This window comes from Oryctolagus cuniculus, chromosome 2 (genome assembly GCF_051225735.1).
Source record: "Oryctolagus cuniculus isolate XC-2025 breed Fujian yellow rabbit chromosome 2, ASM5122573v1, whole genome shotgun sequence".
Taxonomy (NCBI): Eukaryota; Metazoa; Chordata; class Mammalia; order Lagomorpha; family Leporidae; genus Oryctolagus; species Oryctolagus cuniculus.
The window spans coordinates 153,211,526-153,223,619 of record NC_142868.1 but is presented as its reverse complement, the minus strand read 5'-3'; the positions used below and the strand labels follow the sequence as shown (position 1 = coordinate 153,223,619).

At 48.7% G+C, this 12,094-nt stretch overlaps 1 protein-coding gene across 12 annotated transcripts in view; it reads left to right on the top strand.

Moving 5' to 3' along the window:
- SPTBN1 (spectrin beta, non-erythrocytic 1) overlaps positions 1-12,094 on the top strand; it is a 213,265-nt gene that overhangs the window by 137,649 nt on the left and 63,522 nt on the right. For 11 of the 12 annotated variants that reach the window (XR_016230361.1, XM_051838931.3, XM_089327644.1 and 8 more), the window contains one exon: positions 4,584-4,735. Coding sequence is in view for 11 of the 12 variants with exons in the window: in XM_051838931.3 (XP_051694891.2) it covers positions 4,584-4,735 (152 nt within the window). In the remaining variant the exon portion in view is untranslated. Of the gene's footprint in view, positions 1-723; positions 809-4,583; positions 4,736-12,094 lie in introns of all 12 variants that reach the window. The other variant, XM_089327650.1, reaches the window with a different exon arrangement.

Here is a 12,094-nt window from a genome sequence, read left to right as displayed (position 1 = left end):
TTCTTTGCTGGAGAATGGAACAGGGAAATGACTTAGAGAACAACTGTGACAAGCAGAACACTTTGATGTACACTGTGTGTTCTCTTATTTAACACCGGACAGTGTTGGGTGAGTCCTTGTCATAGATAATATAATACAGAGAGAGCGGGGCAAACACAGCTGAGAGATACTCACAGGGAGCAGGCCGGAGAGGTGCCTGTTCCTTGAAGTGACCAAGTTCTGGGCTGGGTTGGGTGCGAACCTACCAAGCTCAGTGTCAGATTCAGTCTGTCTCACTTCTTGGGAGGTGATGCAGGCACAGTTTTACTTAACCACGGCAGTCCAGAGCCCTGAAAAGGTAGAAGGAAAGTAAAATGGCACAGGGGACAGAAATTTCTACTGTCACGCTGACCCAGACTAGACCTGCTCTCTTCTGCCACTGTAGCTGCTCCTGTGGAAGACGTGGGTTTGAAGACAGTGAATTTCAGCTGCCAATAGAGCCAGCATGCAAACTTAAAGATCAGAAAGCCTTTGGTATGGGCAAAGAGAATGATGAATGAGTAGAACTCCTTCCTGCTTGGTGCCCCTGTCTGGGTGTTGTGGTATGATGCCCCACGGGTGCCAGTCCAATGGTTATAATGTTGAAACCAGGGTTTCCCAGCCTCCGGCACTGGAGGCTGAATAGTATTTTGGGCCTCTGTTTGCTGGATGCTGTTAGTACTGACCCCTCTCCCAATCTCCCAGGGTGACCGTCAAAAATGTCTGTAGACCCTGCTAGATGTCCCTGGGGGCAAATCACTGGTGGAGAACAGCTCGTCCAAATAACCAGGTCAGTGTGGCTCATGTGAAGGTTGTCCCTCATGGGGAGGGCTGGTGGTCAGCTCGCCTCCCTCTGCCGCTCCACCCCCTCCTCTCACTGCTCAGGCCCAGTGACCGCAGCTTGTGCTTGGCAGTGCTCCTCAGAACTGTCTTCCATTGTCTGTGCCAAGGGCCTCCTGCTCCTCCTCAGGCGTCTGCCTATCTTCCCCCGGCCTGGCTGGGTGGGGAGTGCAGGAGTGATGTCATTGTGCCTTCCCAGGAAGGGCAGAACAAAGGACAGAGTCCCCAAGGACACACAGCCTAGTCCCCAACTGGGCCATTGGGCAGATCCCCCTCTCCCCACCCCCTTCCTGCTGCAGAAGTGTTTGTTCATCAGGCGCTCCATTGTAGGAGACACATTAGCCTCCTGGGCTTTGTGTCTCTGTTCTGTCCGTTTCCTGCCCCTCATGTGTGGTAAGGTTGTTGGTTCTGGTCCAGTCCCTGGACGGAATCTTCCATGCCTTTTCCACTGTGCTGGTGTGAGTTCAAGGAACTGGGCGCCCTTGTGATTTGACTAGCACTCTTAGGTTACCTGGACCTGCTCCTGAAGCTGTGAGGAAAGTGCGGTGAGGAGGCGGGAAGAGAAATGTTTTTTTTTTAAAACAGAAACAAGAACCTGTTTTCCTCTTTTTCTTGCTCCCTTCTTCCTTAAGTTTCTGAGACCTGGGCAGCGTAGGGAGCTCTCATTTCTGTCTATTTTGTTTTGGCTGGCTGAATTCTTTGCTCGCACCCACGACTGCTCTGTTGGCATCTTGGTGTGGAGGAGGCTGGGATGGGGCTATAACTCTTCCTGACAGGGTGCTGAGGGGAGGACGTTCACCATCATCTGGAGCACATCCTCGGGGTTTCTTGGGGGAGGAAGCCAGAGGTGTTCTTTGAATGTGAGCTTCACCCAGAGGAGTGCTGGCTGCTGGCTGAGGAGCACACTTTGGGTGTGTTCATGTAGACATGGTTCCATCCAAGCATGTTTTCATTTTGATCTTGCTCACCTGATAGACAGGCTATGGTAGTGGCTTGGAGCCCCGAACTCTTTATTAACAGCCCAGGATGCCCATCGGGAGCTTCATGAAAGACATTTTTCTAACTCTAGTGTGGTACATAAAGGATGTTGTAATTTAAAAAAAGAAACCCCCAGGGGGTTATGCGCCCTGACAGAGGCCATCTGTGAAGTCTACCTGGCTGAAGCATAGTGTGTTCTGCTATGGACTAGCTGTTTTCAAAGCTGCCAACCTGAGGCCAGAAAGTGTAGCTCCCTTTGTCACCATCGAAGTGAAGTTAGTACCCATCATAGTGATGGTCTGGTTAATAATGCATGGGCTCTTTTCCATGTGATCAACCATGACCTGAGTGTAGCTCCCTTTGTAGTCCAAAGTGTGTCCCTCACCACCCTTTACTCCTTCCCCCAATCCTACCCTTTTAGGCCCTTTGTTTCTGGTTGGCCTCTGTCCCTGGGGAAAGGCCCTCTTTCCATCTGGATGGGCTGTTCTTTCAGGCGGAGGCTGGACACTGAGGAGCTGCTGACTACAGCAGGTGGCTGGGTGTCTTGGCAGGGGCGTTGGCCGGCTCGCCTGCCAGTTTGGCAGCAGGAAAAGCTCATCCACTGTCATCTCTGCCTTGCTCCCTCTGTGTGACAGTGTTGATGGAGGCCTCAGCAGAGCCAGCCCAGGACATTGAGCAGTTTGCTATCCCTCTCTCTGGTCAGCCTGGGTGTCCAGTACCTCCAGGCTACCACACACATGCACCATCAGTGGGGGTGACATTTTAGGTGATACCCAGTGGTTTTGAAATACGGATGCTCCTGGACTTAACAATGGAGTTCCGTCCTGGTAAAGCCCATTGTAAGTTGAAAATGCATGTCATACGCCTAATCTACCAAACATCATAACTTAGTAGCACAGTTGAGTTTGGGTAGTTTACCTTTGTGATAACGCGGCTGCCGGGAGCTGTAGCTTGCTGTCTTTTCCCAGCATCATGGGAGAGTACCATGCTGCATGTCACTAGCTCTGGAAAGAATCAAAGTTTGAAGCAGTTTCTGCTGAATATGTATCACTTTGCACCATCATAAAATAGAAAAATCATTAGGTTGGAACATCATAGGTTGAGGACCATCTGTAAATCAAAAGTTGTTGAGCTCCCTGCTCCTTTTTGTAGATCAGTGCATAAATGATTTTAGGGGTTTGGGTTTGCACTGGAAAGAGTAGGTCTTGGGTTCTGGTAGGACTGAAGATGGGGCATGTAGCTGGCAGAAGAGTAGCTTTGCAGAAAACAATCAGAGTATGAGTAGGTGGGTGTAGGACACATTCTGTGGGTATTCATTGAAGGTCTTCAGCAGCCTGCATTCGGAACATCCTGTAGAGAAAGAAGTTTGGAAGACTTATATCGTAAGTCAAAGGCCAGTTCTAGACAGATGTATGTTTCTGCTTTGAATTGGGCAGAGCTTGATCACTGAGACCTGAAAAACTTTTACAGTTTCCTGGATTACTTTGAATGTGCAGCTACAACACTTTTTTTGCCAGGCAGAGTTAGATAGTGAGAGAGAGACAGAGAGAAAGGTCTTCTTTCCGTTCATTCACTCCCCTAATGGCTGCTATGGCCGGCGCTGAGCCGATCTGAAGCCAGGAGCCGGGTACTTCCTCCCAGTCTCCCATGTGGCTGCAGGAACCCAAGCACTTGGGCCATCCTCCACTGCCCTCCCAGGCCACAGCAGAGAGCAGGACTGGAAGAGGAGCAATCCAGACTAGTACCCAGCGCCCCAACCGGGACTAGAACCCAGGGTGCTGGTGTCGCAGGCGGAGGATTAGCCAAGTGAGCCACGGCACTAGCCAGCTATAACACTTTATACCATAAACCAGCAGTTACCTTTTCATTGAATGGTCCAAGACCAGAGATAATAGTTGTCTACTCAGGTTATAGAAGAGGACATTGAGTCCAGTGTTTGGTTGTTTGTTTGTTTTTTGACAGGCAGAGTTAGACAGTGAGAGAGAGAGACAGAGAGAAAGGTCTTCCTTCCCTTGGTTCACCCCCCAAATGGCCGCTACAGCCGGCGCTGCGCCGATCCGAAGCCAGGAGCCAGGCGCCTCCTCCTGGTCTTGTATCTCATGCGAGTGCAGGGCCCAAGCACTTGGGCCATCCTCCACTGCCTTCCCGGGCCGCAGCAGAGAGCTGGACTGGAAGAGGAGCGACCCCTACTCTGCTGATGCCTAGCACTCAACCCTGTTTCCTGCCGTTTTTCTCCGTTGTCAGCAATACATGTGTCTGAGCAGGTGAAGGGGTCATAAGTGAATTCATCTTGTCAGATGTTGCCTAAGCCTTTGTACATGAGGGAAGCAGTTTCCTGCCATCTACTGAGCTTTTCTATACCACATCCTTTCATATACTGTGCACTTTCCCTGCACTCACCTTTTTGGGAGAATGAGAGCTGTAGCATATATTTAGAAACTTTGCTGGATACTGTGCTGTTGGGCAGGATTGCAGAGGACTCCGTTGTGATCTATTACATCCTGCTGACTCTTAGCAGGCAAGGGAGAAAAGGAAATGAAAAAGAGAGTGAAGGATAGTCTGCTGGCAGTAGGCCTAAGGGCTCACATGGTCATGGATTGCAGGATTCCTGTATCTCTCAGAAGGACCAGAGGAGCTAAGTAGAGGTTCCACTGGAGTTTAGTTTTGCTGTTCTTGCTTTGCTGGGGCCTGCTGGCTGCTGCCTGTGCTGTGTCGGTGGTGTTAAAGTGAGCTCTCCTTGGTTGCAGATGAGCGTGAAGCTGTGCAGAAGAAGACCTTCACCAAGTGGGTCAACTCCCACCTGGCCCGGGTGTCCTGCCGAATCACAGACCTGTACACTGACCTTCGAGATGGCCGAATGCTCATCAAGCTGCTGGAAGTCCTCTCTGGGGAGAGGCTGGTAAGTGGAAATGCTGTTCAGCATCTTGCGCTGTGGGTGGGAAAATATTTTTGAGAAATGAAGCATGAACTTGTCTCCTGTTGAATTCTGGAGTTAATGATTGATGACTTTTGGAGAATTTTTGATATGTCAGGTGTATGCTTTGGGAAAAGCTCCAGTGTCATCTCTGAGTCCCAAGATATTCTCGAATGCAAGTAGCTTCATTCTGGTCATTCGTGAGGTTCCTGCTTGTGGTCAGAAAGGTGCTGTCTGGTGTCCCTGTTACACAGGACACCACAATGCCAGGAATTGAAAGGCCAGGCTTGGCCACTGGCTCCTAGATGAATCTGCAGCCCACACAGGATTGTGGAATGATTTCTAAATTTATGTCTCACTGATTCTCTGGAAAAACTGAGCTTTCATCATAAGGTGGCAAGAATTGAATTCATTGTGGTCTCTGACATTTTTTATTTTCTTCCCTGCAAGCTTTTTATTTTGGGAGTAGAGGGAGAGGCTCGTGTTTGCTTGTCTCCTTGGGAACAGAGCTTCTGATGAACCCACTCTGCCTTTTGAGGCAGGAAAGCTGTCAGCCTATGGTGAAAATTGTATCCCAGAGCTACTGCGGCCTTTGAAATGACTTTGTTTATGCACCTTAAACCCAAGAAGCTTAAACCGGTTGCAGGGACTGACCCAACAGGTTTTGTCTCGCCTTGGTTGGAAAACAGATGCTATATTCCACCCGGAGCGAGCACTTGTGTTTCCATAGGTGGCGGTGGGGCCGAGCCAAAGGCTGAAGCCCAGGATAGAGCCCCACATCTGTGGTGACATCACCAGGAAAATATGATGCTGGTGGTTGGCAAGGCTGCCAGAAAGCCTTATTTTTAACTTGATCTCCACCCTGTAACTTGACAGCCACAGTGGGTCTTTATACAGACCGAGCTGCTCACCTCTGATCGTAGCAGAGAGCCTAAGGTTGTACCTGCCCTATTCTTAACCTAGGACAGAATGGCCTCTTTGAGCCTGGTATAAATTGAGCCAGCGCTTTCTCTCTCCTTGCTCCTCTGTCCAGGAACAGAGACACACCTCTGAGAGGTAGTGAGTTCTGCCCATGTTTTTTTTTGTTCTCTGAGTGTGAAAATCTTGTTGCCTCATTTTCTTTGGGAATTTCTGGGTCAGAATTGGCAAAAAGAGAAGGCCCCTGCTCAAAATCATGATGGCTACACAGAGATGGTTGGGGTGTGGTGTGGAGGTGGGAGCAGTAGGCCCACCTGGGGAGAATGAACAGGGAAGTCACTGATTGTGTTTTGATTTGCTGTTTTGAAGTGAGTCTTATTTAAGAGGTTAGGCTACAACTATTGTGACTTGAAGCTTTAAATATCCATATTTCCCCCTACCTCTCAGTGGTTTCTTAATGTTTAACTTAGTGTGATTGTTTATTGATTTTTTATGTTTTGAATAGCTAAAAAAAATAAAATCATTAAAAGTCACATGGATAGGAATTAGTTTGAACGTTGATTTTGTTCCAGTGTGGTCCAGTCTTCTAGGCTGCCAGGAGTAAATTGTTTACCTTTGAAGCCTATAATTCTTTTATACCAAGAAGATTGTGTCCTTAATAATGTCCCCATAATAAATAGAATCAGGGTCTCTGCCCTTAGTCTGAACAGAGCAACAAGAATATTAGTAGGGGTGCCGGCACCATGGCTCATCCTCTGCCTGTGGCGCTGGCATCCCATATGGGCGCCAGTTCTTGTCCCGGCTGCACCTCTTCCAGTCCAGCTCTCTGCTGTGGCCTGGATGGCAGTGGAGGATGGCCCAAGTACTTGGATTCCTGCACCCACATGGGAGACCAGGAGGAAGCACCTGGCTCCTGGCTTCGGATTGGCGCAGCGCCAGCCATAGCGGCCATTTGGGGAGTGAATCAACGGAAGGAAGACCTTTCTCTCTGTCTCTCTCTCTCACTGTCTGACTCTGTCAAATAAATCTTAAAAAATTAAAAAATAAATAAATAATACTGGTACAAAAAAATACTGGTACTAGTACCAAAAAAAGAATATTAGTAGGGAGCAAAAAACAACAAGCATAATTTGTAGTTGTGTGCAAACACCTCGCACTTTGCTGGTTATTTGCTATTAGCAAAAAAAAAATTTTCTTTGAGAAGTGACCCTGAGATCCAGAAGAAGAGAAGTGGGGAATGTGGTAACGTGGCCACTGTCTCCAACCTCTCAGGCAGTCATCAGAAAGTACTTTGTAAAGCCCCCAAGTGCCTTAACTAATTATCTCCTCACAGCCATTTTGGATGAGAGGTTGGGCAGTCCAGTTAATGTTATTCCAAAAACAAAGACCACAGAGTGCCAAAGCTCTTGTCCCTTTGAACTGGAGACTTTCAGTGACTTTGGTCTCATGGTCTTCTTGGTTCGTGGAACTTTCTGGAGGGGACACAAAGCACACTCCATCATTGGCTAGAGGGGCTACCAACACCTCAAGTAGGAGCCCCTCCTTTCGGGAGACCACCTCCCTTCCAGCTTGCCCCCAGAGGATCCTTACACATTCTGATTCCAAAACTAGTGAGGTAGTTAGAGCTTCCAGGCCTGGGTAAAGTCATGCCCACAGCTAAGTGTGTCATCAGATAACATTCAGCCAGCACTGGGCTTTCTGCACTAGTGACCCAAAACCTTGGCTGACACAAACATTTGTGCTCCATCTGGGGCTGTGTCTCAGGCAGCCAGTGTTTTAGCCCCAGCACTTAAACTACCAGCTTGCTGTAGACAGTAGATAAATGTTTGAGGGACCAGATTATCCAAATTGGCTTTATTAATAGAGCCAGTTCTTTCACAAGGAGAAAAGTTGTGTGATTGTTTTAAGTTCAATCAAACGGTTGTTAAAGGATCTTTACAATTCTACCCTAACGCCACCCTGGATTTTGGCTCAGTAGAACTTGAGTTAGATTGAAGCAGGTTAGAGGTAAGCATTTGGGCTGTCAGGAGACCTGATTTTGATCCCCTGGAGAACGTCAACAGGCAGAACCCCCCACCTCTGTTCCTGGCCTGGGCCGGATGTCTGTCAGAAACATCCAACCTATTTTCTGCCTCAGCCACGTCAGTTCATGGAGCAGTGGGAGAACAGGAGGGCTGTGCCAGGAAGCTACTGCTAGTTGGTTGAATTGATAAGAAAGCAAAACTGGGAGCTGTCGTTGTAGTTTAGTGGGTTAAGCTGTTGCCTGCAATGCCAGCATCCCAGATAGATTCCAGTTCGAGTCCTGTTTGACTTCCAATCCGGCTCCCTGCTAATGCCTCTGGGAAAGCAATGGGAAAAGGCCCAAGTGCTTGGGGAGACCTGGATGAAGCTCCTGGATCCAACCTGGGTCAGCCTTGGACGTTGCAGCCATCAGGAGTGAACCAGTGGATAGAAGATCTGTCTCTCTTCTTTCTGTAACTCTGCCTTTTAAATTAAGAAAGCAAACAAGCAAAACCATTCCTTTCCAACAGCTTGCTGTAAAGTCACCATGGATTATAACTCTGCATAAAGGTCTTGTTTTAACAAGTTTTCTCTCTTTTTTTTTTTTTTTAAGATTTAATTATTTTATTTAAAGGCAGAGCTACAGAGAGGCAGAGAGAGAGTGTGAAAGTCTGTGAGAGAGAGAATGAGAGAAAGAGGTCTTCCATCCACTATTTCACTCCCCAGATGGCCACAATGGTTGGAGCTGCGCCAATCTGAAGCCAGAGCTTCTTCTGGGTCTCCCACGCAGGTTCAGGGGCCGAAGCACTTGGGCCATCTTCTACTGCTTCCCAGGCCATAGCAGAGAGATGGATTGAAAGTGGAGCAGGGGCTGGCGCTGTGGCATAACGGGGAAAGCCACCGCCTGCAGTGCTGGCATCCCATATGGGTGCTGGTTCATATTCTGGCTGCTCCACTTCTGATCCAGCTCTTGGCTATGGCCTGGGAAAGCAGTGGAAGATGGCCTAAGTCCTTGGGCCCCTGCACCCATGTGGGAGACCTGGAGAAAGCTCCTGGCTCCTGGCTTCAGATCGATCGGCACAGCTCTGGCTGTTGGCAGCCAATTGGGGAGTGAACCAGTGGATGGAAGATTTCTCTCTCTCTGCCTTTCCTTCTCTCTCTGTGTAACTCTGACTTTAAAATAAATAAATAAATCTTAAAAATAGAAAGAAAGAAAGTGGAGTAGCTGGGACTCGAACCAGCACCCATATGGGATGCTGGCACTGCAGATGATGGCTTTACCCGCTACACCACAGTGCCAGCCTTTAAAGTTCTCTTAAACATACAAACCCACCCTGCACTCAGCATCAGATTGACAAGTAAAAGTGTGAGCACAGAACCTGTGCCAGTGATTTTCTATTTGGGCCTGGTTCTCTAGGATGGGACTTGAGGAGTAAATGTTTGCCTCGCAGCAGCCCTGGCATTTGGCGTGAGAGGGTCTTTGAGTCTGCACTTTGTAGTTATGCCCACAAGTGATAATACAGCAGAGAAGCGTGCCTGCACCTGCCACTTTCTGCTTGGGCTTCCACAGTGAAGAGTGATTCTAAGTAAGAGTCTCAGGGATAGCACAAGGTTTTCCAAATACCTCTGCCTTCTCCCAGCCTCTGCCATTACCAGTCACAGGTATTGGGTTTTGCTTGCCTTCTGTTTTCTGATATTCTTTTTACTCCATTTGCCAATTGCTAACAAAGGAAAGCAACAAAAATAGGTGGCATGGGGGGTGGAGTAGGGAGGGTGCATTAATTCCAAAACAGGCTGAGCTAGGTAGAGAAAGATAGATTTACTATGAGATCGGTTAAGCCTTCAATCTCATATGAACTGCTCTGAGTTTGTTTGTTTGTATTTTTTTTTCCCTATAACGCATTTTGTTAGAGAAACAGGATTTTGTGGACTGGCCACAGAACCTAGCTGATATTTTCCTACAGTTTTATGTTAGAGAATTTACTTTTGTTCCGAACAGTCAGCCACAGAACTCACTCTCCTGGTGAATCAGAGCCCAATGGTACAAATGTAAAAAATGAAATAATAGTCAAAGGTAGCACATGATACAGTGCCAGATGAATGGCCTCAAGGCCCCAGAGTTAAGAAGGGAAACAAGCCCTTCCAGAAACCTTTGTATCTGGGTATGGGAGGAGAGGTTCAGGCGTAGAAAGCCAGTGAATGTTGGGGCTGCGTGTGGGCTGTGAGGAACACGGGCAGTGGGTATGAGTGCTCATGGTTGGACCGAGGGAAGGGAGCAGCTGGGGCTGGGCATCAGGAAGTGTGGTGGAGGGCAGGTTTCCTGGCTAATGTGGAGTTGGTTTTTGGAAGGAGCATTGACAGCGACTTCAGTGTGTTTTGCTTTTAATGTTTCTCACCAACTAACAGAGAGGGCAACTTGCTGTCTCCACCTCACAGAAGGAACAGGCAGGATCAGCAGTGGCCTACCCGAGGCCAGTGCTACTAGTATGTGGTCTAAGCTGGCACCCTCCTGTCAGTTGGTCCCCTCCTGCCCAACTGAGCCCTGCTGAAAGGGAAAATGACCCTTCGGAGTATGTCCCCACCAGGGAGGAGATGGGCAGGATTTACTGGAATGCCACGCTGTGTTCCCTGTGTAATTTTAATTGGGCAAGAATTGCTGATAGTCTTTGGAAAGTTCAAAGTCTGGTATGTAGGGAGGTGTTTGGGGACTGGTGTGAGATGAATTTGGCTGTCCATTGTATTAGAAGAAATTGTGAAATCCTATACTACCCATGGTTGTGAGTCTTTTTTTGATTGAAAGACAAAAGCTAGTGTCTGTTGCGTTGGTGTGCTGAGGCCAGTTAGTGTCTGCTTTTTGTTTGTAAGGCAGAGAGAGATAGACATTGAGGAGAGAGGTTGGGGGGAGGGAATGGAATCAGTCTTCTATCTGCTGGTTCACTCCCCAAATGCCCATAGTGGCTAGGGCTGGGCCAGGCTTAACTTGGGAGGCAATCCAGACCTCCCACCTGAGCAGCAGGGAACCAAGTTCCTGAGCCATCACTTGCTACCTTCTAGGGTGTATACATTAGCAGGAAGCTGGATTGGAGAGGAACTCAAACCAGGCACTCTGATATGATTTGGGCAGACCAAGCAGCATCTTAAATGATGCACCAAACACTTGCCCACAATTCCTGTCTTTTCTCTGCTCTTCACCTGAGCAGGAGCTCCACAGGCATTTTAGAATTCAGCTTCTGTGCTTGTCTTCTACCTGGCAATATCTGTGTTGTATTCCACAGCTGAAATGACTTTCGCAACTTCACTTAGTAGATGCTGTAAGTCAGAAAGAATGAACAACCATGTAGCTATATGGGACAGATCTGTACCCAGGATTGGCCTCTTCCGGTTCCCAGGGCGGGTGCTGTGTCCAACACCACAGCCCTTGGGCAGTCGTCCCTCCAGCTGGCATCAGGGTTGCTACTGATACCCATAGAGAAAGGGAGTGGGGATTACAGGGTGGCCCAAGTCCCCAGGAATCTTCCAGAATACCCTGCAGAAACTGTACCTGGGTCTTCCTCTCCTATTCCAGGGGTGGGGATCACGCGTCCCAGGGACCATATGGAGCCCATGAGATCATTTGGTCTTGCCTGTCAAGGTGAACACAGCTGGTACTCCAGTAACTCTATAGCAGGCTACTTTTTAATAATTTTGCATAGCTTGTGAATGATGGTATAATTTTGTGTAGCTTGCGAAAGGTGGTATGAATGTCCAAATGGCCCTTGGTGAGAAGATGGTTCCCCACTTGTGTTCAAAGAGAAGACCAAATCAGTGGTACTGACCAAAACCCCATCATTGTGATTGTCTCATAGTTCTGCAGATGGTGACATTAAACTCAAAGCTGGGCAGACAGTTGGAGCAGAGCATAGGCCCTGGGAGAACCAAGCAACTCCCTCATTCTTTTCTTTTCTTTTTTTTTTTTTTTTTTAACAGGCAGAGTGGACAGAGAGAGAGAGAGAGACAGAGAGAAAGGTCTTTCTTTGCCGTTGGTTCACTCTCCAATGGCCGCCACGGCTGGCACGCTGCTGCCGGCGCACCGCGCTGATCTGATGGCAGGAGCCAGGTACTTATCCTGGTCTCCCATGGGGTGTAGGGCCCAAGCACTTGGGCCATCCTCCACTGCACTCCCTGGCCACAGCAGAGAGCTGGCCTGGAAGAGGGGCAACCAGGACAGAATCCGGCGCCCCGACCGGGACTAGAACCCGGTGTGCCAGCGCCGCAAGGCGGAGGATTAGCCTAGTGAGCCGCGGCGCCGGCCCCCTCATTCTTTTCTTAAGGGCTTTGGCATGCAGGAGAACTTGCCCAAGGCCTCATTGCTTCTCAGAGGCCAGGCTTAGACTGAGCAGCTCTAGTGAGCAATTAGAATTGTGTTTTCAGATCCTACAGGTGGTT